The following is a 24,724-nucleotide window of genomic DNA, read 5'->3' on the forward strand; positions in this document are numbered from 1 at the left end:
CTGGTGTATCCACACAATGAGCCACTACTCAGTGATAAGGAATTAGCTATTTATAACCATAATATGGATAGATTTCATACCGGAACTATTCTACTTCTATAAAATTCCAGAAAACACGAAGGATCTGCACTGACAGAAAGCAGTTCAGTGGCTATATGGGGCGGGTACATCAGGGTGGATTACGAAGGAAGACAAGTAGACTGGGAGGGGTGATAGATATGTCCATTACCTTGACAGTGGTGATGGCTTCCTAGGTGTACATGTCTATCAAAACTTATCAAATTGTGTATGTATGTGCAGTTTATTGTACTTCAACTATAATTCAGTAATAGTGTGAGGGGGGGTAAGAAAGGGTTAAAGCTATCCTGGCTCCCTTCCTAGAAGTAACCACTATGTAGAAGCTGGTGTAGATTCTTCCCATCTGTATTTTTATCATACAAACACATACACCCATGAACACTGTGTGGTATTATTTGGCATGTTTTACAATTTTACACAAATGTTTTATCAATATATTTTTATTTAAAATTTATGTATTTGAGATTTATGAATATTGGTATATGTAGATTTATTCATTTTGCTATATAATAGTCCCCAACAATACACAGTTTTAAACAAACTTTTTTGTCCATGGGTATATGGATAGTTTCCCACTTCTTTGAAATTACACAGAATGCCACATGAGGATCTTTTTACCCGACTCTGTACTTGGTGAACTGCTCAAGAGTCAGCAACACAGAAGTAAAATTCCTTCCAAAAGAATTTTCATAAGATGAATTATGTTGGGTGTTTTTTTTTTGTGGCTGGACTACATCTGTATTCTTGGAATAGATCCTACATGGTTACAACTTTAAAGAAAACAACACCTTGCCAGGGAATCAAATCCCATTTATTATCACACACTTAGTTCTTTAGGTGGAATCTCTAAGTTAAATTCTCTATAAGGCTTCTTCTTGGCTACAGAAATTTATCACCTTACCACGTTACAAGTTTATCTCTAGTTACCAAATCGGAAACAAAATACCTCCACTGGTCACAATGGACAGCAGGTTTCCATCGTCATATATGTTAACAGAGTAATTTAACATCTCAGCTGTGCCAAAAGAACCATATTCTTGGGCTTCTTTGTAGTTTCTCAACACGGTAGATTTACTCAAGTCCCCATCTTCATTCGAATCAATGCAGGCTCTGTAAATTGAGAATAGTGAAACTCATCTATTTTCTCGGCTTTCCAAAAATAATGTGGTATGGTCTATTAGGTACCTTCTTACTGCCCTGTTTTATGACAACAAACACAGTAACTGCCAGGTTTAGAGTCCTCTGTCTCAGAGTCATCAGTAACGATTAAGTAAGAAGCTTAAAGGAACCAGCCCTTAAATGAAGCCATGGATAAAAGGCTTTAGGAACACTGTCCATCACAATAGTCCAGGGAGAAAACCATTTAACTACGTAAGAAATTTCACCAAAGCTTGGCCTAGAGTTTCAGATTAATTCAGGATGATCACGACTTACAGCCTAGGCCTTACTCCCTTCTTTTAGAATTGGCTTAATGAATCCAATGGCGGATGAAGGTTTCTTGACACTAGATGAACGACAAACTGCCTCATCCCCTCCCCACAGTTGTAACAGCCTCAGGCAAACATTTACTTTTTACAAACAGCATTTTCTACATAGTTTTATGGTTGTCCTGTCTGCTCTTTCCCCATTTTATTACCTCTGTAGTTTTTACAATATGTATTCCAAATACTACAAAATAGTCTGGTTAAAACTAAATAAATCTAAAATAAAAGTCATAAGTGGAATGCACATCATTTAAGGTCAATATTATGTTTTTAGCTATTAGGCCTTTGTGTGCACTTTCTAGATAAGAAGAATTGTGTTTTAACAAGCTAGAGTCAATCACAATTGCTACAATGAATTAATGGAAGCCCACTAGTACAGACAGGACATTTATTATAAATATTAAGGCACATATTTCATTAACAAACTTTGACAATTTAGACAGAAGGATCTCTGAAACTGTTTGTTTTTATGTATACCCAATCAGTGTGCGGCTAAAATGATTTATGGCATTTCAAAAAAAGACATACAGTAGAGCAAGACAGAGGAGACTGAACACTAATGGAAATGAGCAAGCAGGAAACAAGTAGCATGTCAAATGGAATCTGGACTGAGGTCAACAGGTAAAACGTATGCCACCAAATCCTATTTGCCAAAACAGTTAGCACCTGGGGTTCTTAAAAGTTACAGATGTAACTGGCCAGTTCTCCATCCCGGCAATCATCTCGGAAGTCCTGCCCCATTTTCATCCAGCCCATGAAACATTCTACATCCCTGGAAGTCTCTCCATCTCCTCTGGGCCTTTTCCTGGACCTTTAACCCCTGCCCCTTCCCTGTCTGCTAACTTGAGCTGATCCTTCAATAAAATCTTTCTTGATGCTTCCTGGACGGGCTCAGATGTTCTCACACTGGCTTTCACAGAGTCTAGAGTCCACGGAATAGCTTCTTTAGAGTCTACCTGGCACGAAGAAAAGTACTCAAATATTTGCCCAATGATGAAAGAATGAATGAATCAACATCTTTGACAACATTCTCATAGCAAATACAGTGACACATTCCAAAAATCAGTTTCTTGTAACCACTGTCAACATGCAGTGACTCAACACTTCAAGCACCATATCAAAATATCAACATAAAACTGAGTGACTCCCCTAAGTAATTCCACAGAGGCCAAGTATGCATATTGGTGCAGGGTATAACTTTCTGAAGGTGGCTGGCTCAGTTCAAGGAACAGGTGTTAGCATACCAGAAAGGGAACATGGAGATGAGGTTCACGGATAGGATTAGAGTACTTGCGGAAGGTAGGGGGCAGGAAAGGGGGCATGGGTTATAAATTCCTGGACATTTTTAATACATTTCTTCATCCTATCCTCTATGAAAAAAGTCCACAGCTTTCATCCAACTCAAAGGAAACCTGAGAAAACAAGGTCAAAAACCACTGAAAAGAAACCAACTAACAGTTCTTTCCTTCAAGTAATCTTCTGTAAACAGTTTTCTCAACAGAGAGTGACTGCGTTTGACCCCGTACATCCTGACGAATACTTAAGAGTATGGTTCTATTGGGTTCCCTGCTAAGGGTAGTGATATGGGTTCAACAGTGGAAGCGTGGCAGGAGGAGGGCAGATTTGACAGTCTGTAGAAACAAAAACCAAGGCACTTAAGGTCACTTTACCTCCCCTCAGAAGTGGCCGGCAGTTTTGAAATGACAGTGCCAAGACTCGCCTTAGGTAATTTGGGGTCTCTAAGATTCTCCTCAAAAAATTCTGTGTCTAACCCTGAGATGGGGGCAGGGAATCGAAGCCCTACACGATATACAGTACAATGCAATCAGAAAAATTATTTCCAGTAGCACCTGAAACCACAATTCTGCTGCATTTTTCATTAATTATAACATTTTCTAAAGTGTTACTCCAGTGACTTCAGATTTTATTTCCTCTAAGTTTCATTTCCAACGCAAAAATTCTAAAAGCTGTCTTAGAATAATGTCGACAAACCGTTGCATGGATCCCTTCCTTTGTCAACTGCCTTAAGGACCTTGGAAACATATTTTCCTCAGGACAAAGTTGGCAGTGTTTTCAGTACATGCAGGAAACATTAGAACTGAACCACCTATTGTCCCACTACCCCATCCCTGCGAATATTAGAATATTTCCTTAAGTCCCTGTCCAATATTTCCCACATACGCTCAGTTCTGTATCTAGTATTCTCTTGCAGTTACTTTCCAAACTGCCCAGCTCTGGTCAGGAACATTTCTATGTCTACCAATGATTAACCTGCTATTATCTGGTTAAGTTACTGTCTGGTTAATGAAACAAGCTTCTTTAAAACACACAAGGGACAGGTTTAGCACCTAAAATACCAAGAAGTTCAAAGAGCTTATCCAAAACTACCCAAAAGCCAATTCGGCTGTCCAACAGTTTTGCTTAGGGATATTAATGTCACTTAAACCAATTCTCTGGACGGTTCTGAGAACTTAATGTTCTTCAGAGTAGATAAAAACAGCTTTAAGTGAAGATCTATATAATACATGACGTTTACCTCCAGGCTTCACCATCATGCCACACCAAGCAGTCATACACAGGGCCAGGATCACTATATTTTTTCTCAAAAGAATTTAGCAATTCCACTTGACTTTGAAGTTCCTCCTTGATTAGTTTATTTGCCTAATCAATAAGAACATATATTAATATTAGTACATTTTGTGCTCTTGAAACACACAACATATTAACATGTAACCAAAGACACAGTGTGACCAACAGGAAAGCCATTTTACTCTGGAAAAATGTAAGAATTATTTTTTATATCTATGCAACTTGTAGTTCAATTTAATGATGCAGATATTAATTAATATATTGAATACTTTAAAAATAATACTTCTTTCAGTCAATCTCTCATTTATTTATTCCAACCGCTTTGGGAAAGACACAGTGTTCCATGTTGATGGTATCATTTGACCAAGACTTATGTCAGTCACGTATCTATAATCTGCACAACTAATTTCCAAAATTAACTCTAAAATGGCTATAAAATAGGTTATCTATTGACCTTTAGATTTTTTTTTAATCAGGATTGTTTCCATTGAAATCTGTTTAAGAATCCAAATAAATAAGAGAAACCACAAATTACCTTCTGTCTTTTAGAACATGCTAAACACATACTATATTCCTGACCTTGTATAGATAAGCTATTTAACCATTCTGATCCATCACCATGAGAACTGTTACACGCCAACTATTTTTGTTTAAACTACGTACTACATTAGACTGCTCTACATTCACCTGAACAGTCCTACTGAATTAAAATGTAATTTCCATATGTTCCAAAAATCTGGTTACGCTTCATTTTTAGTTATTCAATATATTCAACATTTACTCCTCCTTAAAGGAAAAAAAACAATTATACAGACATTGTTGGTAAACAAAATCAAATGGATAATTAAATCTAGATCCCTCCTTCTATAAAGTTGACTTGATATGCGTACTGCCTGAAATACAACATTTAATGTGACTAGTAAGAGGCTGAAGGACAAACAGTGACCTAACAGAAAATAATGCAGCTAAAGAGGGTGAATTACCCAATTAAAGGGGATGCTGTACGCAGATTAAGTAAATGCAAGTTAAATGTGTATGTAGATCTATTGAGGCCAGTAGTCCTCGCCCCTAACTGTGCATTAATTAAAGCTCCAGGGAGCTTTAAAAAATGCCAGCCTTCCTCCAAGGCTTTGATTTAATTCCTCTCTAGGGCACAAAGCTCTTCATGTGATTCTAATCTGCAGCCAGGGCTGACAACCACCAATACCATTCCACTTTTGATTAAGAAAAGGTACATGTATGCATTAAAAGAAAGATTCAGAAGGATAAACATCAGGTTGTTGGTACCATCCCTGGGGAGTGGCACTTTGGAGGCTCTTGCTTGTTACTTTACACACCTGTGTTATCCAAAAGTTTCTGCAACTAGCACGTATTGTTTTCCTTATAAACCAAGACATTATCTTCATTTGATTAACTGATTAAAAGAAATGTAACAGCTATTTAACGATGTGAAATAATGGGAGCTCTCATATCCTTCTTGCGGGAATATGAACTGGAACTACCCCTTTACGACCCACCAAAGACATGCGCGCGAGAATGTTCAAAACAGCATCTTCCACAAGAGCCAAGAACTGAAAACAAAGTATTGATCTGCAGAATGCACGCATGAATTGTGGTGCATCCATCATAAGCAAGAGAAATGAACAAACTCCTTCCACACTCACACATGGATGAATGTCGCAAACATAACACTGACTGAAAGTAGTGATGTATAAAAGGACACACTGTATGATTCCATTCTGCAAATTTAAAACAGGCAATGGTGGTTGCTTTTGGAGGAGGAAGGGAGCAATGATTAGGAAGAGGTATGGGAGGGAGTGTTCACTTTGTGGTAATTCATGAGAAGTTGTGAAAAATGTGTAAATTGATTTCAGAATAAAAGAAAAATTACTAAAATTAAACAATTTAAAACTTGTGAAAAAAGTCTGCCGATTCTCTGAGAACTCTGAAATATGGTTCTGTGGTAACGTGTAAATAAAAGCCACTGGCACCAACTTGAGAAGGGCAATTGTTGGCAACATCAAATTCTTCTTGTTTTCTACAGGCTTCTGCAAGGGCCACCCTGTGAACAGGATCCCAGATTTTTTCCTTCCGTTCTTTCTGCAAGACAGAAAAGTTACCTTACAACGAGGTTGACAAATACCCAGGTAAACCTAGCCAGTCATTTATATATGGACCTAATTGTTATCAGTTGTGATGGTACACAATTTTCACACAGAGGCTAAAAAAATCATTTATCATCAAGTTGATAAAGCAATGGGTCAATTACTAAAACTATTCACTACACGTGGGTTTTTTTTTTTTTTTAATTTTTTTAACGTTTATTCATTTTTGAGACAGAGCGAGACAGAGCATGAACAGGGGAGGGGCAGAGAGAGAGGGAGACACAGAATCCGAAACAGGCTCCAGGCTCTGAGCTGTCAGCACAGAGCCCGACGCGGGGCTCGAACTCACGACCGCGAGATCATGACCTGAGCTGAAGTCAGACGCCCAACCGACTGAGCCACCCAGGCGCCCCTACACGTGGGTTTTAAGAGAACACATTTACCAAAGCACAACCAAATGTATTTTGATAACATCGTATGTCCCAATTTCAGCCCATCCAAGGATTAATAACAGCATGTCAGGTAAAAAAACTGAATTCCCAGGCATTTACAATAAAAGCAAATACTACACACTGGCCCTTAGGGAACTGAGGACTGCCTTACGCCATGCAGGCGGAGCACAAGAGTAAGACTGGCCGCAAGAGAGACATGCAGGCTTCCTAGACTTCCTCCCTTCCTGGCTTGTTTTTTTCCTGTCTTGGATTTGACAGTGTTCTTTGTTACTGAAATTGGTCTCACCTTCATCTCTGCTGTCTTTAACCCATAGTGCCACCCAGTGGAGGTCTGCTAGTTAAAAAAAAAAAAAAAAAAAATCCTTTCCAGTAAAACAATCAACTCCACTGAGCTAAGGAGGGGGTTGATACTAACTTACTCTATATTTGCATGTTAATTTGCATCTTATTGATACAACTGATTAAATTTAAGATAGTGCATAATACCCTTATGTGTATTTCAGCCTGAAATTTTAAAACAAATTAGTATCCAGTAAGTTATATGCATTTTTTGTAACCTTATTTTTTGCAGAACGATGAGAATCAAATAAGTAAAGGTTATATATGCAACATGCTGAGTAGTTCTTATGGTTCACGGACCCCCTGGAGAAGCAAATAACAATGCTATGATGAGATGAAACGTTCCATAGGTCTTACCCATCAGGCTCATTTTCAAGGATCACATCTTCCTTTGCAGTTGCAACTCTGAACCTGTATCAGCTACCAGTATTATAGCAATCTACTAAAGTGGTACTGGCAAATATGGGAGCCATGTGTTGCTACTTAGATTTAAATTTTAAAATATTACATAAAATTAAACTTTCCTACTAGTCACATTTCAAGTTCTCAACAGCTACTTGTGGCCAGTGGCTGCCATGATGGACAGATACTGAACACTTCCATCATCACAGAAAGATTTACTCAGTAGCTCCGTTTTAAAGCAGACTCCTCCTTCTTCAATTTGCAATTCTTATTTCTCTAATGACAGACTTGTGTTTTCCACACTTTAGCTGCTTTGGTCTGAGTAACCCTTTCCTTAGTACTGAATGATGACTAACTGAGATCAAGAAGCCTAGTTAAACGGTTAAGAAAAATGGGACAAATTATCATAGAAGCTACAGGACCAGGAATAAATAAGTCGGCCAGGGCTTTAAATCAACTTTAAACAGTCTTTAGCCTTTTGGAGATTTAAAAAAAAAAAAAAAAAAAAAGTCCTTCAAAACTCCAATGAAAGCTATATTCGAACTCCCAGAAAAACACAAATATACAAAAACTTGAATTTCAATGTATTCACAACATTCTCTAAACTTAGCCATGTATCCAAGATTAAGAATGGTGACTTTAAATGGGTAACATTCCACTGACCAGAACCTTTAAGCAGTCATTGTCTGAAAGGCTCCCGGTCTCCACAATAATTAAGAGTTAACAGGATCTTATAAAATTTTTTTCTTCAGTAGGAAAAAAAATTGAGGAAGAAGTCATTGATTCTAGACTGGACATTACCTGTATCCTTTCCTTGAGCGCCTTTGGATAGAAGTCATAGCCATTTTTAATGCCAATATGGTATTTGCCTGAGGGATTTATCCAGCTCACAGGAATCTATAGAAAAAGAGCAAATTGTTGACTCACTAAATGCTTCCCAATTCCAATGATTTACTACTGGGGAGAAAGGTTATTTCACTTCTATCCTAATGGCTCAAATTGGATAAGCAAGGTTGTGTATTAGAGCAATATTTCTCATATTCTAAGATGCCACTTAATATCTCTCTCGAGTTTTTCTCATTCATACGTAAGATGTTTCACTCAGGATATCTTTCTTTTTCTTTCTAGAGAGAAAGCAGGGGCAAGGAAGAGGGGCAGAGGAAGAGAGAGAGAATCCTAAGCAGGCTCCATGCTCAGCCCAGAACTCCACACAGGGCTCAATCCCACCACTGTGAGATCATGACCTGACCTGAAATCAACAGTTGGGCACTTAACCCACTGAGCCACCCAGGTGCCCCAAGATACCTTTGAATTACAATGTTTCATGGTCTATAAAGTGCTTTCAACATAAGCTACCTCACTAAACTGCTACAATCTTTAGTTCTCAAGCATCAAGGAAACCTCACCTCTCCCTTCTCAGACCTACTTACTGCCCAACTAGGGGCAAAGAGAAGCAGTTAACAGACCCTCTCCATGCTTAGATTTCCTGTTAAGAACTGCATTCTCTACAATCAACAGGGATAATGCCTACTTAAAACAAGCTCTTTAAGAAAAAAGTTATATAAGATTACATTAATTATATATAACATCTTATAATAGTCTTTCTAAATATCTCAAAGTATTTAAAAATAACACTTAAAGCCTCTAATTAACAGAATGATGTAAACAGCATGCCCAGTGTACAAATGGAAAAAGCAAAGAAACAAAAAGAAATCACACTGCTTGACCAAACCACAGGAAGGCTGAAAAGAAAGCTAGACTCTAGCTCTATCATGGAGACCAAAACATCCAGTGTAAAGATAAACCTGGCTGTGAATCCAAACTCTACCACTAACCAGAGTGGACCCACAGGTTCCTACTTCCCGGTGTGTAAAAGGAAAAAAATAAATAATCTCCACCTTATGACTTGCACAAATACACTGAACATCAACCAACTTCAAATGTCAATCAAGAAAATGTGGAATGTTCACTCTCTTTGTAATCACAGGACCCCCGGTCATCAAAAACAGCTTTCAAATGTGTATAAAACATGAGGTTGAACTATCAACCACTCAGAGTTGGCTGACTCATGAGTTCTCACTCGGGTAGTTATCTGTAACTGGCTCACCCCTGGTCTCTCATCAAGTTAGTCCCCAGGAAAGAAACTTTTGGATGAAATTTTCTCACGACTGAATAGAGGGAAAAACCCACCATTCACAGCACTTCAAAGATCGACTTTTTAAAAGTCTGCATATGTCAGTAAACATTTCTGAATCGAATGGATGTCTGGAGTATATGATGGCATATAAACTGGTGCTTTTCATTCACAATTTACCGATCTCTTTTAGAGAACAGAAATTTTTAACTCTTAATGTTCCTGCAGTAGCCCTTGACATCACAACAATACAGTGTTGCAACAACAAAAAAGTAAGTAATCCCTGGCTGGCAAATTCAAACACTATTTCATCACAGGTGTCCCACTACACAGGTCTTGTAACCCTAGGCTAGTGGCAACTTCTCGTACAAGGAGATTATAAAAGGCCGTGAAATGCCGAAGGATTAAACGGAGTGACTGACTGAAATAACAGCAAGATCAACAGGTGTGAACATGTATTTAACCACAATTACTTACAATATGTATAACGCAATAAAAATAATACACTAGACATAATTTATATTCATCATAAATGAGACCAAAATCTGCAGTGTCCACACAACCAGATACTTTTCAAATCACTACTATGTATTTTCCTCACAGTAAAGGCAGACTGGTTATTTATTAAAAATTCAACTACAAAAATCATAAATGTTATAATCACAGTTCTGCTATCTAGAGTTAACCAAATTTGAGTAAAGCTAACTTTATCCTATGAAGCAATTATGGAGTATGTCATTTTGCCTATTTGAGTATTTTACACACATGAACTTATTTTCGGTCTCTTTTAAGAATCCAAGCTTTATATTTTGACCACTTAAGTGGGTTTCTTTAAAATGGTTTTATTACATGGTAACTACTGTAGAACTAGAGACCTGCTCGCATGGAGTCAGGTGGCCAGCAGGGGGTGCTCTCATGCACTACCACTCATGGAGGGGGACCTCGCGGGTGCACAGACTTTCCCATCCAGGCAGGAGGCAGTTTACTGCAAGGGGCGCTTCGTGTCCACCAGGCCTCCTGCCTTCCCCTCTTTCCTCTATATGAAATAGCAGTCCTCTCCTTTGTTCTGGGGACTTGTCTACGATTTTGCCAAAGGCTGCTCATTCCGGATTGCAGTTCTCTGCTATTCTGGAATAAACCCACTTTTGCTGGTAAATAACTGGCAGTTTTATTTTTAAGGTTAACACTGCAATGGAATAAGATCATTTTCATAAAAGAAACAGAGTCTCTTTGATTACTAATTACACCTCTTTTCCCTGACTCTTTTAAGGGGATGCCTAATGAATTGAACATTTCCTTAACAAGCCAAATGTCATCATAAGTGTTAATGTCCCATTTTTTTTTTTTTTAACTTCAAACTTTATGTCAGCCTTGTCAGCCTCATGGACCTGCCAGCTATCACTGCATCTAAATATGGTGCCACATTTGGCCAAGTGATTCACTAGGCCTGGACTTTTTTACATATATATATATATATATATATATATATATATATACACACACACACACACAAAGAATAAATATTGATGATTTAAAGACTGAATTCAAGTTAAATGTGGTAAATTTTAAAAAGCACTGTGCTCCCTTCCAAATGGCTACTAAAGTTAGAATAAGGAAAATGAGGAAAAAAACATCCAAAGGACACAGAGAATTGGAAATGAGACTTTGAAACTATATCACCCCACTGTGAAGGTTGCAAAGTAAAAGGCAACACTGAAAATTTGTGGGGAGATTATGGCAACTGTTCTTCAGATGGAAAAACAGATACAGCCTAAAATCAATACCAGCTGAATTATCTAGAATAGGAAAAGAAACATGGCAAAAGTTTTTAGAAAATAATAGAGGAGAATACCTTCTTGATCTTGGGGTCAGGAAGGACATGCAAAGGTCATTAAGACATGAAAAACCCTAATCAAAAAGGCAAAGACTAATATCCAAATACATTAAATTTAACAACTTCTAGCTCTCAAAGGACACCACCCAGAAAGTGAACACAGACATACAGAATGGGAGAAGACACCTGACCCACAGTCCATCACAGGACAGGTTCTCAGAATACATAACGAAATTCTGCAAATTAGTAAGAAACAAGACAACTCACTGGGGGAGAGAGGGCAAATGGACTTGAACACGTACTTTCCAAGAGAGGAAATCCTCATGTCTAATCAATATATAAAAAGGAGTTCAATCTTATTAGTAATTAGAGAATATGAATTAAAACCACAACATGATACACCTAGATTCCCCACATATTTGCAAAGATTTTAGCCTAAAAATACCAAGTGTTACCAGTGCAGCTATCAAATGTCTTGCACACTGCTAGTAGAAATGCAGGTTAGTGCAAATACTTGGAAAATCTGTTTGACATCACCTAGTTAAGTTGTATCTCTAAGACTCAGCAATTCTAGGTATGCATCCTGGAGGTTATCTACACACATGTGCAAAAGATACATACACATGAATGTTCTCTGAAGAGCTGTTAGTGACTCCCAAACTGGAAACAATGGCTCATCCTCAGTGGAGTGGACAGAACTGGTATATACAAACCTCGGTATCTCGAACAGCAATGAAATTAAACAACTCATTACTACATGCAACATCCTGGCTTGAGTGGCAAGAATCTTGCAAACAACTGATATAAAATGATACACAAATGAGGTCATTCATATAAAGTCCACAAACAGGCAAAACAATATATTTCATGTATTCACACAGAGGTGGTAAAACTATAAAGCAAAGCACAGAAATGATCATCACAAAAGTCCAAGTAGGTTGTGATCTGGGAGAATGCAGGAAGCTTCTGAGGTATGGTCATGTTCTTTGTCCCATCTGGGTAGTAGATAAAGCGGCATCCACTTCAGTATTCATCAAGCTGTACGTATGTGTTTTATGCACTTTCCTTTATGCCTGTACATTTCATCATAAAAGATTTTAAGCTCCTGTTCACTTTTTTGCTTCTACTTGCTCATAGGAGTGTCACTTTCCAAAGTAACTGACCACTAGTTTCTCAAGAAGGCCTAGGAATGGCCTCCTTAGAGAAAGAGATTATTGGAATGTTCAAAGCACTTAACCAGTAGTTCATCTCAAACAGGGAAAGCAAGACATTAACTGTCAACAGTTTATGGGTGATTTCGAAGAAGCTGAAATACAGCTATTTAATTCATCTTAAGGCATGGTCAAGTCAAAGAAACCTGAATACTTTGCTACGTTGCTAAGAACTGTGTGCTAAAGAGCTCTGAGAGATCCGAGCTAGCCAGAATACCAGTGACTAGTAACACTATTCTTTCTGATGCCCACTGCAAAGTATCTGAACACCTGCACTTCCTTGAAAGAAAATAAGCTGAACATGTATGTGGGTATGTTCTGTGTTCAGATAAAGAGCTAACACCAAGAAGACTGGTGGAAAGCCTGTATGAGGAACAATCAGACACCTGCTGCACATCCCATGGGCTGCCCAAACCTGACCAGCCAGTCAACTGGACGTTGAACCAGAGACATGGAAATGTCAGCTTTCTTGAGGGATTCACACAGCAGAGCGGAGAGGTGAGACATACTTAAGAGTCTGCAAGAGATCTCTCCAGGCACCTTTCCAGGCATGAGCCCCTGAGAGGCTTCTCTCCCTCTCCCCCAAACCCCAGGCCGAACTGGCCAAGTCCTCTTGGAGGTAAATGAGCATATCTCAATGGGAAAAAGTATGCCATATACTGTCACTTTGGAGTCTGTCACAATAGCATCACTGAGACCCACACCTCAAGGCCCTGCAAAGGCAGAGAGCACCTCTGTCCCCTTTAGGTGCCTTGTTAACCAAGAGACAGCCAGAGTAGCTAGACAGCTGGGGGAAAGCTCTCAGGTAGAAAGTAGAGCACAAGGAAGGGGGAGAAGTAGAGAGAGCAGGAGAAGAGGAGGAAGAGAAAGGGAAGAGGGAGGAGGGAACAGGAGGGGGCGAAGAAAAAGGAAGAGAAAGGGGAAAGGAGAATGGGAGGAAGAGGAAGGTAAAGGGAGTAAAGAGAGGATGAAGAAACTAGAAAAAAAAATTTAGACAATATTCCCACATAAAATGTTGTATACATGACACGAAGATATGCTCTGAGTGGACATGAACAGACTTACATTTTAAAATAATAGGCAAAAATTAACAATATTCAATTTGAGAGTTAGCAAAGAATACTGAGAAATCTCAGAAATCTCTCAGGAAGGAAAAAAACAAACACAAGCAATAAGGGTGGAAAAACATAAGAAAATTGGAAGATCAACTCAAGAGGTCCAATGTCCAATTAACAGGATTCCAGATAAAAGAACAGCAAAAACAGTGGAAGGAAGAACCCCAGAGACAATACCAGGAAACTTCTCAGAAATGAACGACCTGGAAGGTGAACTCTCTTCTTCCACACTGCTAATTCCACAGATAAAAATTCAAGAATTAAGAAGAGTATGTTACTTAAAACCCTGAAGAAAATGTAACATCAAAGACTTCCCTCTCGGAGAGTGGGAATCGGTGGTGAAAGGGGAGACGCAGGGCACCGCACTCGGCTTCTCCTGTTAGAAGCTGTGGACAAGCATTGCCCTTTTAAATTCTGAAGACACATTGAATACAAAAAAAATTAAGTTAAAACCTCCCGCTATATTGATGGGCAGAGAATACTTAACAGTAGAGCTAAAGAAGTAGGTCATCAGGTTGAGAAAAGATTTAAGTAGTAATCTGTCGATTTTCTGATCTTATTTCCTACCATATACATGGTACATCCACTTCTGCCTTTGAGCACGAGTGGTATTATCAGTCCATGTGGTTTAAAGCATGGGCTATTACAGTTATTTAAAATAAACAACTGAGTGGGTGCCTCGGTGGCTCAGTCGGTTAAGCGTCTGACTCTTGAATTCAGCTCAGGTCATGATCTCACAGTTCACGGGTTCGAGCCCCATGTCGGGCTCCACAATGTGTGGAGCCTGCTTGGGATTCTCTCTCTCTGCCCCTCCCCGGTTCACGCACTCACTCTCTCTCTCTCTCTCTCTCTCTCTCATAAAATAAACTTATAAAACAACAACAATTGAGGACAAAACTTTACAGGATTCTAAATCTTTGGAACCTACTAGAAGCATTCCCTAATTTCCCAAAGAATGTAACTCACAGGAATCCCAATGTGTCTTCTCTGAAATATAGTCTAAATAACAACACAGACTTGGGGAAGGCAGGCAAAACCTCAGAATAATGCAGATGTGCAGAAATTCCTTTCCCTCTAGTTTACAATCTTCCTTCCTTCCTTCCCTCCTTTCCCTCCCTTCCTCCCTTCCTTCCTTCCTTCCTTCCTTCCTTCCTTCCTTCCTTCCTTTCGGCAGATGGTGTCTTACTTCAGGCACCATAAGAAAATACCACAGAATACTGGGTAGCTCAAACACCAAAAATTTATTTTCTCAGTTCTGAAGGCTGGGGGCATGGGATTAGAGTGCCAGCATGGTCAGGTTCTGGGGAGACTCTTCCTAATTTGCAGGCACAGCCTTCTCACTGTATTCTCACACGGTAGAGGGGGAGGGGGGAGAGAGGGGGAGGGGGGAGAGAGGGGGAGGGGGGAGAGAGGGGGAGGGGGAGAGAGAGAGAGAACATGGACTAATCCTGTCATGAGGGGCTCGCTCCCATGAGCTCACCTACCCCTAACACCATCTCCAAATACTATCAAATTGGGTGTCAGGGCTTCAACATATGACTTTTGGGGTCATACAAACAATTCAGTCGTGGATGTTAATGCCTGCTGTGTGCCTATGGTAGCAGATTCTCAAGAAGACCCATGCCCTTGTATAGCCCTCTCCCCTTGGTAAAGGCAGGGCCTGTGACTAGCACTCCTGTGACTGTATTATGGTAAGTAATATAGCAAAGGTGAAGGCATTGTGCAGATACAATTAAGGTCTGTAATCAGGTGACTGATTTAATAAAAAAGGAGACTGCCCTGGTGAGCCTACCTAATCAGGTAGGCTCCTTAAAACAGACAGGGGCCATTCCAATGGTCAGAGAGATTCTCCTGCTGGCCTGGAAGAAGCAAACTGTGGTGAGCTCAACAGCTGCAAGAAAAATATATTCTTCCAACAAGAAGAATGAAGTTGGAAGAGGATCCTGAGCCTCAGATGAAACCACAGTTCCAACCAATACCTGAGTACAGTCTTGTGAGACACTGACCAGAGAACCACAGAAAGCAGTGCTGACCCGTGGAAACAGTAAAATAATAAATGCAGGAATGTATGTAGCTTTAAGCAGCTGAATTTGTGTTAACTCACTACATAGCACAACAACCTTATCCAGAAGAGGATGCCTAAACATAATTCAGAGAGATGGTAAAAGATGGCCAGAGTTAAATACAGCTCTTTAAACATATAAATAAGCACAAATTCATTTTCCAAACTAATTCTGCTTATTGGTTTAAAATACCAAACCACAAATTCTTGACATCTATAAGCTCATTAGCTAACATCTCATGAATTGCTTTATGTTAGCAATCTAATCATTTTTCATGTTAGCTCACCTTTCTACCAAGCACAAAGGGTTAACACAAAGCCAGTCACTTAAGTCCACAATGATTAAATCCTAAATATTTCCTGTTCAAGTTCTCAGAAGGAACAGGAAACAAGGCAAAACTATAACCTGGTCACTTTTCCCAACTTTCTATCCAAAACTTAAAAATTTTTGGAATTTGGCAACCACAATGAAAAATATATCCTAATTCTAAGCCCATTGTCACACAACAAAACAAATGACTTCTTCTAAGATGACCCCTGGTCCTCATGCTCTCGTAAAATTCCCTTCCCCTTTAAGTGTGTGCTGGGTTTCATGGCTCATTTCCAATGAAAACAAAATGGCAGAAGCAATGGAATGTGAATCCCAAGATTAATATGTAAAAAGACCATGGCCTCCATCTTGGGTACTCTCCTGGACTACTCACCCAGGGGGAAGACAGCTACATGGTGTATAGCAGCCCCGTGGAGAGGACCCTAAGCCTGCCAATAACCACTTGAGTGAGCTTGCAACAGACTCCCCTTCCCCACTCAGGCTGAGCCTTCAGATGAAACTGCAGCCCTGGCCAAGCTCAGGAGAGATCTTAAACAAGAGGCACCGAGCTAAGTCAAACCCAGATTACTGACACGCAGAAATTGTGAGATGATAAATGTTTGTTGTTTTAAACCATGAAGTTTTGGGGGTAATCTGTTAAACAGCAACAGGTAACTAGTAACCTACCAGTAACCATAAGCTAAAAACACTAAATGCTTTGAGGCAACAGTACAAAAAAAAAGGAAAGAAAAATTCGATTAAAAGATTAAAGCTCTAACCTTGAGCACTCTTCCTGAAAGACCAACAATCTCACCATCTTTGGGCTCTACTACTGTAGCAGTATTCACATCACCACTTCCTGTTGTATCAATGATATCGATGATTTTTGGTTTTCCATCAGTTGTGACCTGAAAATGAAGGGATAACTGAAATATGAATTATAGATTTAATTTCTTAATCATTATAAAAAGCAATGCCAACCCCCATATATATGTGCACACATGCACACATACATAAAATACCCTATAAAATCTGCATTCATTTAAAAAAGAAAATTGAGTTGTTTTAAGCCAAAAGCTGGAGATATGCTTACAAAAAAATTACTCATGAAAAACAAAGAATCCTTCAAGTGATTTTACACAGTTAATAAATACTTACTAAGCATTTACCACAGGCCACTCGTTTAGGTGTTGGGGACACACACACAGTAATGATCAATACCTAGAAGTCCCTGGTCTCACAGATCTTCTGTTCTACTCAATTAACATGTCAGATACCTAACACCAGATGGTGATAATTATTATGGAGAAAAATTAAGGAGAAGGAGGAGGTAGCATGGGGTTTTCAGTAACTAGGTTGCTTAAGAAAGATCTCACTGAGATCTTTTAAGATCTCAAGAAGGTAAGCTCTGAAGGTAAGATCTGAAGAAGGTAAGCTCTGGGCCCGATGAGCACAAACCTTCAGGGGAAAACATGTAATGACATTTCATTACAGGATGCCCACCGGCACTCAAACTTCGTTACGTTCAAAGTTCAAACTTAACATTCGAACTTCCTTCCCTCCAGGCTCTGCCATCTCAGGAATCGGCACATACCCAGTTGCTCAAACCAGAGAGTTCAATGTCCTTCTCGGATTCCTTTCTCTGGTTTGCTGCCCACATCAAATCTGTCAGGAAGTCATCTTCATTCCACCTCTAAAATACAGTTCGAGTCCATCTTCTCTGGATTTTCGCCACCGCTATCCCAACCCTCTCCCCACCACCACCTCTTGCCTTCGTGACACTGATGCTCTGTGCAGGTCTCCCGGGTGCGTTCGTGGCCCGCACCAGAAGCAAGAGGACAAGCTGTGCGATGGCAGCCGCCAGCTCCCATGCGGCCCCCCGCCATGGAGCTCCCGCACTCAGTACAAAAGCCTCTGAGCGACCCGTTCCACCACGGCCCTGGACCACTGTAACCACACTGGCCTCCTCTAGGTTCCTGCCATGTGCCAACCTTTCCCTGCCCCACGACTCTGTGCACACAGTCCTTCCGCTTGGGATCCTCTGTCTGTCCCTTCAGCTGTTCCATAGAAATCCCCATCTCATCTTTCGGCCTTCTACTAAAATGTCACCTCTTCAGAAGGCCTCCGTGATGACCTCTTCTGTGGGCAGTCACCACCCTAAACCTGAGCCTTACTCCTCCTCACTGGGCCTTGTTTCCTTCACAGAATTTGTAATTCTACAGTTAGCTGATTCCTCATCTATTTCCACTATTAGAAAGTAAGTTCCCTAAGGGCAAGGACTAGGTCTATTTTATTCACCAAATTCTCCCAAACCTAGCAGTGCCTGGTTGGTGCTCAATACAGATTTAATTACTGAATGATCTGACACAAACTGCTCAGCATTAAGACTGATTTTTCTAAGGCCTGGTTTCTTGGCCAGTTCACGAATTTTCTTTGGGGCCATGCAGACTACTACAGGTGACAGCAGTCCTATATTTCCACACTGCTTTCGTTGGAAAAATCACTTCTTGGCTTGCTTTGCAAAGGGAATCTGTAGCATTCAAGATAGAGGTACTGAGTTACCAGCAGGGAATCGTCAGGCATGGAGACACAAAGACGACCGAAAAAAGACAATCCCCCAGGGCGCCTGGGTGGCTCAGTCGATTGGGTGTCGGACTTCGGCTCAGGTCATGATCTCGCGGTCCATGAGTTCGAGCCCCCGCATCGGGCTCTGGGCTGACAGCTCAGAGCCTGGAGCCTGTTTTGGATTCTGTGTCTCCCTCTTTCTGACCCTCCCCTGCTCATGCTCTGTCTCTCTCTGTCTCAAAAATAAATAAATGTTAAAAAAAAAAAATTAAAAAAAAAAAAGACAACCCCCTACCTATCCTCAAGGGGGGGGGGGGGCGGAGAAAAAAGGGAACGCAAAAAAATGCCAAGAGCATCAGAGAAGCACAAGGTCTTCCAACTCCTTTCCACCCAGAGAATTCACATTCACACTTTTTAAGATCAAGCTAAGTGTCCCTCTGTGTGTCTTTCCAGGCACTTCTCCCACTGTAGTGTCCTCAAAGCCCTGTAGGTAAGGGTTACCAAGGGAGGAGAGGGAAAGTTACCACATAGAGGAAACAAAGGCACAAGTTTTTCTTTATGAGGCAGAAGCAAAAGGTTCTTGGCGGGCCCCAAATCTTCTTCCAACGACATTGCTATAGAACCACCTGGGGCCATAAAGGCCTCCCAGGTACAGCTGCCTTTTTTAAATTTTTTAACGGAAACTTTAAGCTGGATACTTATTTCTTGGAAATTGTCTATACTAGAAACAAAATAATATACTCAGGAGGCTCAAAATCAGTTTAAAAAAACGACTTTGGAAGTCAAACCAAATTCTGATAAGATCATGATAAAATTAACTGATTAAATCCGCTACTGGCTTTGAAGGGATTGGCTAAGCATCTTTGGAAATAAAATAAATGAAGGAAAATATAAGAAAATCAACCACAATACAAAATGGAAATACTCCCTTATAAAATTAAAACTAACTAAATCACGTAAGAAAATAATCGATTTCAAAATGCATTCCAAATAAGTCTGTAACTTGAAAGCTAAGCCATAGCACTAGGAACACAATCACCTATCTTTATCTTCTCAATGAGCAAACAACTTCAGTGACTTGAGATCAAGAATCACAAGAGATCACTAACAAGCCAGACAACAGATCCCTCTCATTAGAAACCTCATTATCAGTGTGTGAGCAAAGGAAGAAAACCTAATGGGATTTGGTGACTTATTTACCATCTACTATTGCCACCAGCTTTACTTATTAGTCTGTCTCTTTCATTACAACTTCTTACATATGCACTTTTCTATCCCTGTACTTCTTTCTCCATTAGGTAAAGGAAACCACGCCACTGGAGACAATAAGACACAAGAGGGAATTTGGGGTTAGGGAGGAGAGGTGTTAAAAAAGGCAAACCGGCTGAGGATTTTGCAATGGAGCTTTGGGAGAAGTAGGACAGTGAACTGCTACCATCAGAATGAATTCCCTCATCTTTGCAGGGGGAGGAGGAGGATGTTATGAGCAGAGCTAGGGTAGTACGCCGTGTGCACTGGGGTGGGGGACTGAGAAAGGCCTAGGGGGCTATGCTGGACAAACAAAACAGAAATTGTCCAAAGGTTTCCCCCACGTCAAGACTCGAAATCACTTTGTGTCTCCACTGAATTGATTATGGTGAGGAAGCTGGTGAGGGCTGGGAGCTCCCGTCATTAAACACGAGGATCAGAAGAAAGCGGGAAAGGGGAGTTGCAAATCATCCTGAGCAAAACAAGGTGAATGTAGAAGCATTTACTTGAAAATATTCTTTTAAGCGAGGTAAGATATTTCATAAGCAAGTACTATTAAATGACTTATTCTGAGGACGTAATGATGAATGAATCGGACAGGCTCCGCTTTCAGAAAGCTTACAATCTAGTTGGAAAACAGATTAGTAAAGAGATAACTGCAACACAGGACAATAAATAAAAAAGGTAAGGACAGTGTGTACGAAAGCATGTAAGAATATAAAACCCAGCTTGGGGGAATTAGGGAAGACTAACCGAGAGAAAGGTATAAAAATTAAAACCAACTGCATAGCATCCAACATTTGTAACCAATTATGTATCTATGATTTACTTTATTACTTCAGGAAATGTAAAAACAAAGATTTTTATAGGACCACTTGTAACCTTCCCCAAGCCATTTTTTTCTCCATGAGGAAATTATGCACGCTGTGAACACATTTTTTTTTCTCATTCAACAAAAATAATGTGATAGGCACGTCTCCTACAAAATGCATTTGGACATATGCTGTCAAAGAATTTTAACTTATGCAGGAAAAAAGGTTACGTAAACAGAAATACTAAAATGAAACATTTTAAGCGCTACAGGGGGGGCGGGGAGGGGGGATATGAACACATTGCTAGGAAAGCAAAAAGAAAAAAAGCACCCAAATAACTGTTGGTAAGGATGGGCCTTATTCATCCTGAAGCCTCGGGTCAAACACAATGCTGGGCACACATGTGTAGATATATGCTGGGGTCTTAATTCAGCCAGTAGAGGTCCCAAAAGCTAATAGGGTCAAGACCCAGGTGGGTCTTAAAGGATTAAGCAAGTTACAGGTGAGGGTGGAAGGCTTGCGGGCAGATTAACTCATGTGTTGAGGAAAGGCCTGAAACACGGGGGTGAGTGGAAAGGGTGGAATGTTCTGGATGGAAGCATAGGGCAAACAGTGAGAAGCAAAGCACCACGAGGAGGTCAAGCTGCACGGAGAAGCGCCACACAAAATTCAAATTCCGGAATTTTTAGGCAAAGGCAACTAGAATGCCAAAATTAAGTGCTTTGTTTTGTATTACACAAGGGTGTTATAGAAGCAGTTTCTTATTTTTTCTAAGGAAAATAATCTGGCATTGTAAAGGGTGGAGCCAAGAGAAGACTGGTGGCAGGAGACCAACTGGCCACTGTGTATTCTTTCCAGGTCAGTGCAAGTCCCATCTCGGCCTCAAAGCCAGCTCTCACTGGCCCCTGATCAATCCTGGTGACGCCTGCAGGGGGACGGCTTTTAACTCACCCTTGGGCACCTGCCAGGTGCCTGGATATTCGATGAGGAAAGATGTAATCATTTATGCACTTATTACTCCTTTCATGCTGTCTGCCCTCTACTTTTTTTTTTTTTTTTTGAAGTTTATTTATTTTGAGAGAGAGAGAGAGAATGCGCAGGGGAGGGGCAGAGAGGGAGAGAGAATCTCAAGCAGGCTCTGCATTGTCAGCGCAGAGTCCCATGAGGGGCTTGATCCCACGAACTGTGACATCGTGACCTGAGCCAAAACCAAGAGTCAGACGCTTAACCGACTGAAGCATCCAGGTGCCCACCACCCTCTGCTTTTCACAAGCCCAGACAGCTGTCACAAAAGACCACTGGGCCCAAAGCACTCACTGAAGAATGACACCCCATTGCCATCTCCAAAGGGTTTATTTGTATCTCTGGTCCTCCATGCAGACCCCACCTGGCATTCTAAATGTCCACTCCTTTTTTTCTTTCCTTCCTATTTCTATCCACTTTCTTATCTTAATGATGTATACACAGATCTACAAAATAAATTGGCAAAAGCAGGGGAGAAAAACCTTGACAATTCACTCATGTGCAAGCCACTGTACTGAATTTCTTTAACTGGTCATATTTATGTCAGTATCTCAGAGTTAAAGTTGTTGGAAGACAAGAGTTAGCGTTTTCATTTTATTTCAATATTTTACTGCTTGAACATTTGTTATTACATGCCAATATCTAGTGTGTATTTATACTTCACACAGTGGGTGATTTAAATCCCAACCTCAACTTCTAAATAAACTTGCTTTAAAAAAAAAAAAAATCAGTGTTTGCTTAATACTCTGCTTGAGCCATTTGAAAAAGTCACATGTAATTAATCTTCTCAATCAATGTCCACAGCAACACTGTGTTGAGAACTGCTGTTACTTTACAGAGAGTAACGGAACAAAGTGATAAGCAGACTGGGAAATTCTACAAAAGCATTTTTACTGAGACAGTACTCCTCCAAACTCTCCTGATCCTTTTATTATCCTGACAAAAGAACCAGTGAACCACTTACCCCAGCTGTTCTCCTCCCACTTATCCCTATAAAAAGTAAACATACACTAGGACAGAATGGAAACCATGACCACTCTGCAATCAAGCCTCAATGAGGTGATAGCTGTCACTGTTGCAAAGCTTCAGAGTTATTAATGCAACAACTGTATCACTAGAGCTACGAGGAGGGAACAGTATGACTCCCTATTCTGATTCACCAAAGCTTCCTGGTCCCAAAAGCCCAAGGTGTGTTGTACTCCAGAGTGCTGCTGAAGACTTAACAGGAGAAAGCAAGATTCCTAAAGGGATCCTGTACAGTCAGACTGGTTCCCCTTCCTGCCCCCTCCCCAGCACGACATCTTAACCTCCAAAATGCTACCTCGATTATTACAAAGTACAATAAAGGATCCAGAGGCCAGAGGGGACTTGGGGAAGGGAGAGAATTACTAAACTTCAGAGTATAGTGAAGAAAGGAGAGTAAGATACACAGATGAAGGGTTGACCAGAGGCAGAGGATTACATCCAGATTAGATTTTTAAAAGATGGATCTTCAACAGTGATATTTTGTTTACGACTGTATTTCATTAAATGCTAAGGTGAAATCTACAGAAGCCAAACTTCAAAGACTTTAGACGAGATACTTTTAATCAACAGACACATTTTTAAAAAAATTACCTTTTGGCACAGTACTTTAAAGATTTCAAAGGTGCATCTGGCAAAATTAAGCAATTTTTTAAAATCGTAAAGTATGTTGTCTTATATTTGGAGATAAAAAAAAATTAAAGAAGCCTAATTTAATAGAGCCTGAAGAGTTGGCCAAAAACAAATTAAATTGGGTTCTTATGTAAAACAAAGACGAAGCCATGCGCTTCAATGACCCTAAACAAGTACAGTGCAGAAGATGGTTTAAAAATAGAACACATAAAACTACCAGAGGAAACTACCAGAGGAAGTTGACCGAGTTATCTTCTCGAAACCCGGCTTTGGTGCTAAAGACCAACAATTCTCCCCAGAACCAAATCCCCCGAACGACAGCAATAAAAAGGGTCTGATAGGTCGTTCGCCACTGTTCTGTTTCCTCCCCGCCCCCACCCCCGACAACTAATAAAAATTGTAAAATCCCCGTTAAAAAACAGTAGGCACGGGCCGGTGCCCGAGACGCTAGGGACCTGCGGAGGAAGGCAGCGCGGCGGGAAGCGGCCCCGGGGCCCGGGCCTGGCAGCACCTGGGCAGGAAGGGGCTTCCTGGGCGAAAGGCGGACCTAGGCACCCCGGCCGGCCGCGCCTGGCACGCCGCTTTTGTCTGGGCCGGGCTGACGGCCCAGCCCGAGCCCCCATGCCTCCTCCCGGTGCCGGCTCCCGCTCGGCCGCCGAGCGGGCTTCGGCCTGCCGCGCTGCGAGGCTGCGTCCCCTCTACGTCCCCCGCCAGCCCGCCGGCCAGCCGGCCGCCCGCGCCCCCGCGCCCTCCGCGGCTGCCGCACCTGCATGCCAGGAGCCCCGGGGTCCACCCCCGTGTCCAGGACGGCGATGAGCACCCCCCGCCCGTCATACTCTGGGTAGCGACAGAGGAAGGAGGCGGCCCCGGTCTCTTTCTTGGGCAGGAGGCCGTGGAAGGGGAAGGGCTCCTCGGCCGCTGCGGTGGCCATGGACGCAGGCTGCAGGACGAGGAAGAGGCAAACTGCCAGGCTGCGCGTGGACGAGCGGCGCGAGGACACCCGGGCGGCCGCGGGCCTGGGCGGGGGCGAGGGGCGGGGCCGGGCGCCGGCCAATCCCGGCCCGCCAGGGGCAGGCGGCCAATCACGTGCCTCTACGTAACCCAACGGCACAGCTCTCAGGACCTAGGCCGGAGTGTTGCCCGGGCCGCAGAGAAGGAGGCGGAGTCTGGCTCCGGTGCTGGAGATTTCGGCTCTTAGACTTGGGGTCTTAAAGAGACCTGCACTTGGGATTTTTTTTTTTAGGAGAGGGCTGCGCTCCGAGGGAAGGGTCTGTGAGTCCCGGGAGAAACCCTCTCCGAGGGACA

General features: G+C 41.3%; 1 protein-coding gene across 11 annotated transcripts in view; it reads right to left on the minus strand.

Annotated features, from left to right (window-relative positions):
• Nucleotides 1-24,433, minus strand: part of TPP2 (tripeptidyl peptidase 2) — a 68,127-nt gene extending 43,694 nt beyond the window's left edge. For 3 of the 11 annotated variants that reach the window (XM_058743324.1, XM_058743381.1, XM_058743372.1), the window contains exons 1-6: nucleotides 24,186-24,431; nucleotides 16,895-17,023; nucleotides 8,251-8,346; nucleotides 6,147-6,251; nucleotides 4,099-4,223; nucleotides 1,025-1,188 (exon numbers count right to left, since the gene is read on the minus strand). In XM_058743324.1, the coding sequence (XP_058599307.1) occupies nucleotides 1,025-1,188; nucleotides 4,099-4,223; nucleotides 6,147-6,251; nucleotides 8,251-8,346; nucleotides 16,895-17,023; nucleotides 24,186-24,350 (784 nt within the window). In that variant the 5' untranslated portion in view covers nucleotides 24,351-24,431. Of the gene's footprint in view, nucleotides 1-1,024; nucleotides 1,189-4,098; nucleotides 4,224-4,838; nucleotides 6,108-6,146; nucleotides 6,252-8,250; nucleotides 8,347-16,894; nucleotides 17,024-24,185 lie in introns of those variants that run through there. The other 8 variants (XM_058743417.1, XM_058743408.1, XM_058743403.1 and 5 more) reach the window with 5 other exon arrangements.
• Between the last annotated feature and the right edge of the window lie 291 nt (nucleotides 24,434-24,724).

The sequence above is a fragment of the Neofelis nebulosa genome, chromosome 1 (genome assembly GCF_028018385.1).
Source record: "Neofelis nebulosa isolate mNeoNeb1 chromosome 1, mNeoNeb1.pri, whole genome shotgun sequence".
In the NCBI taxonomy this organism is placed as follows: domain Eukaryota; kingdom Metazoa; phylum Chordata; class Mammalia; order Carnivora; family Felidae; genus Neofelis; species Neofelis nebulosa.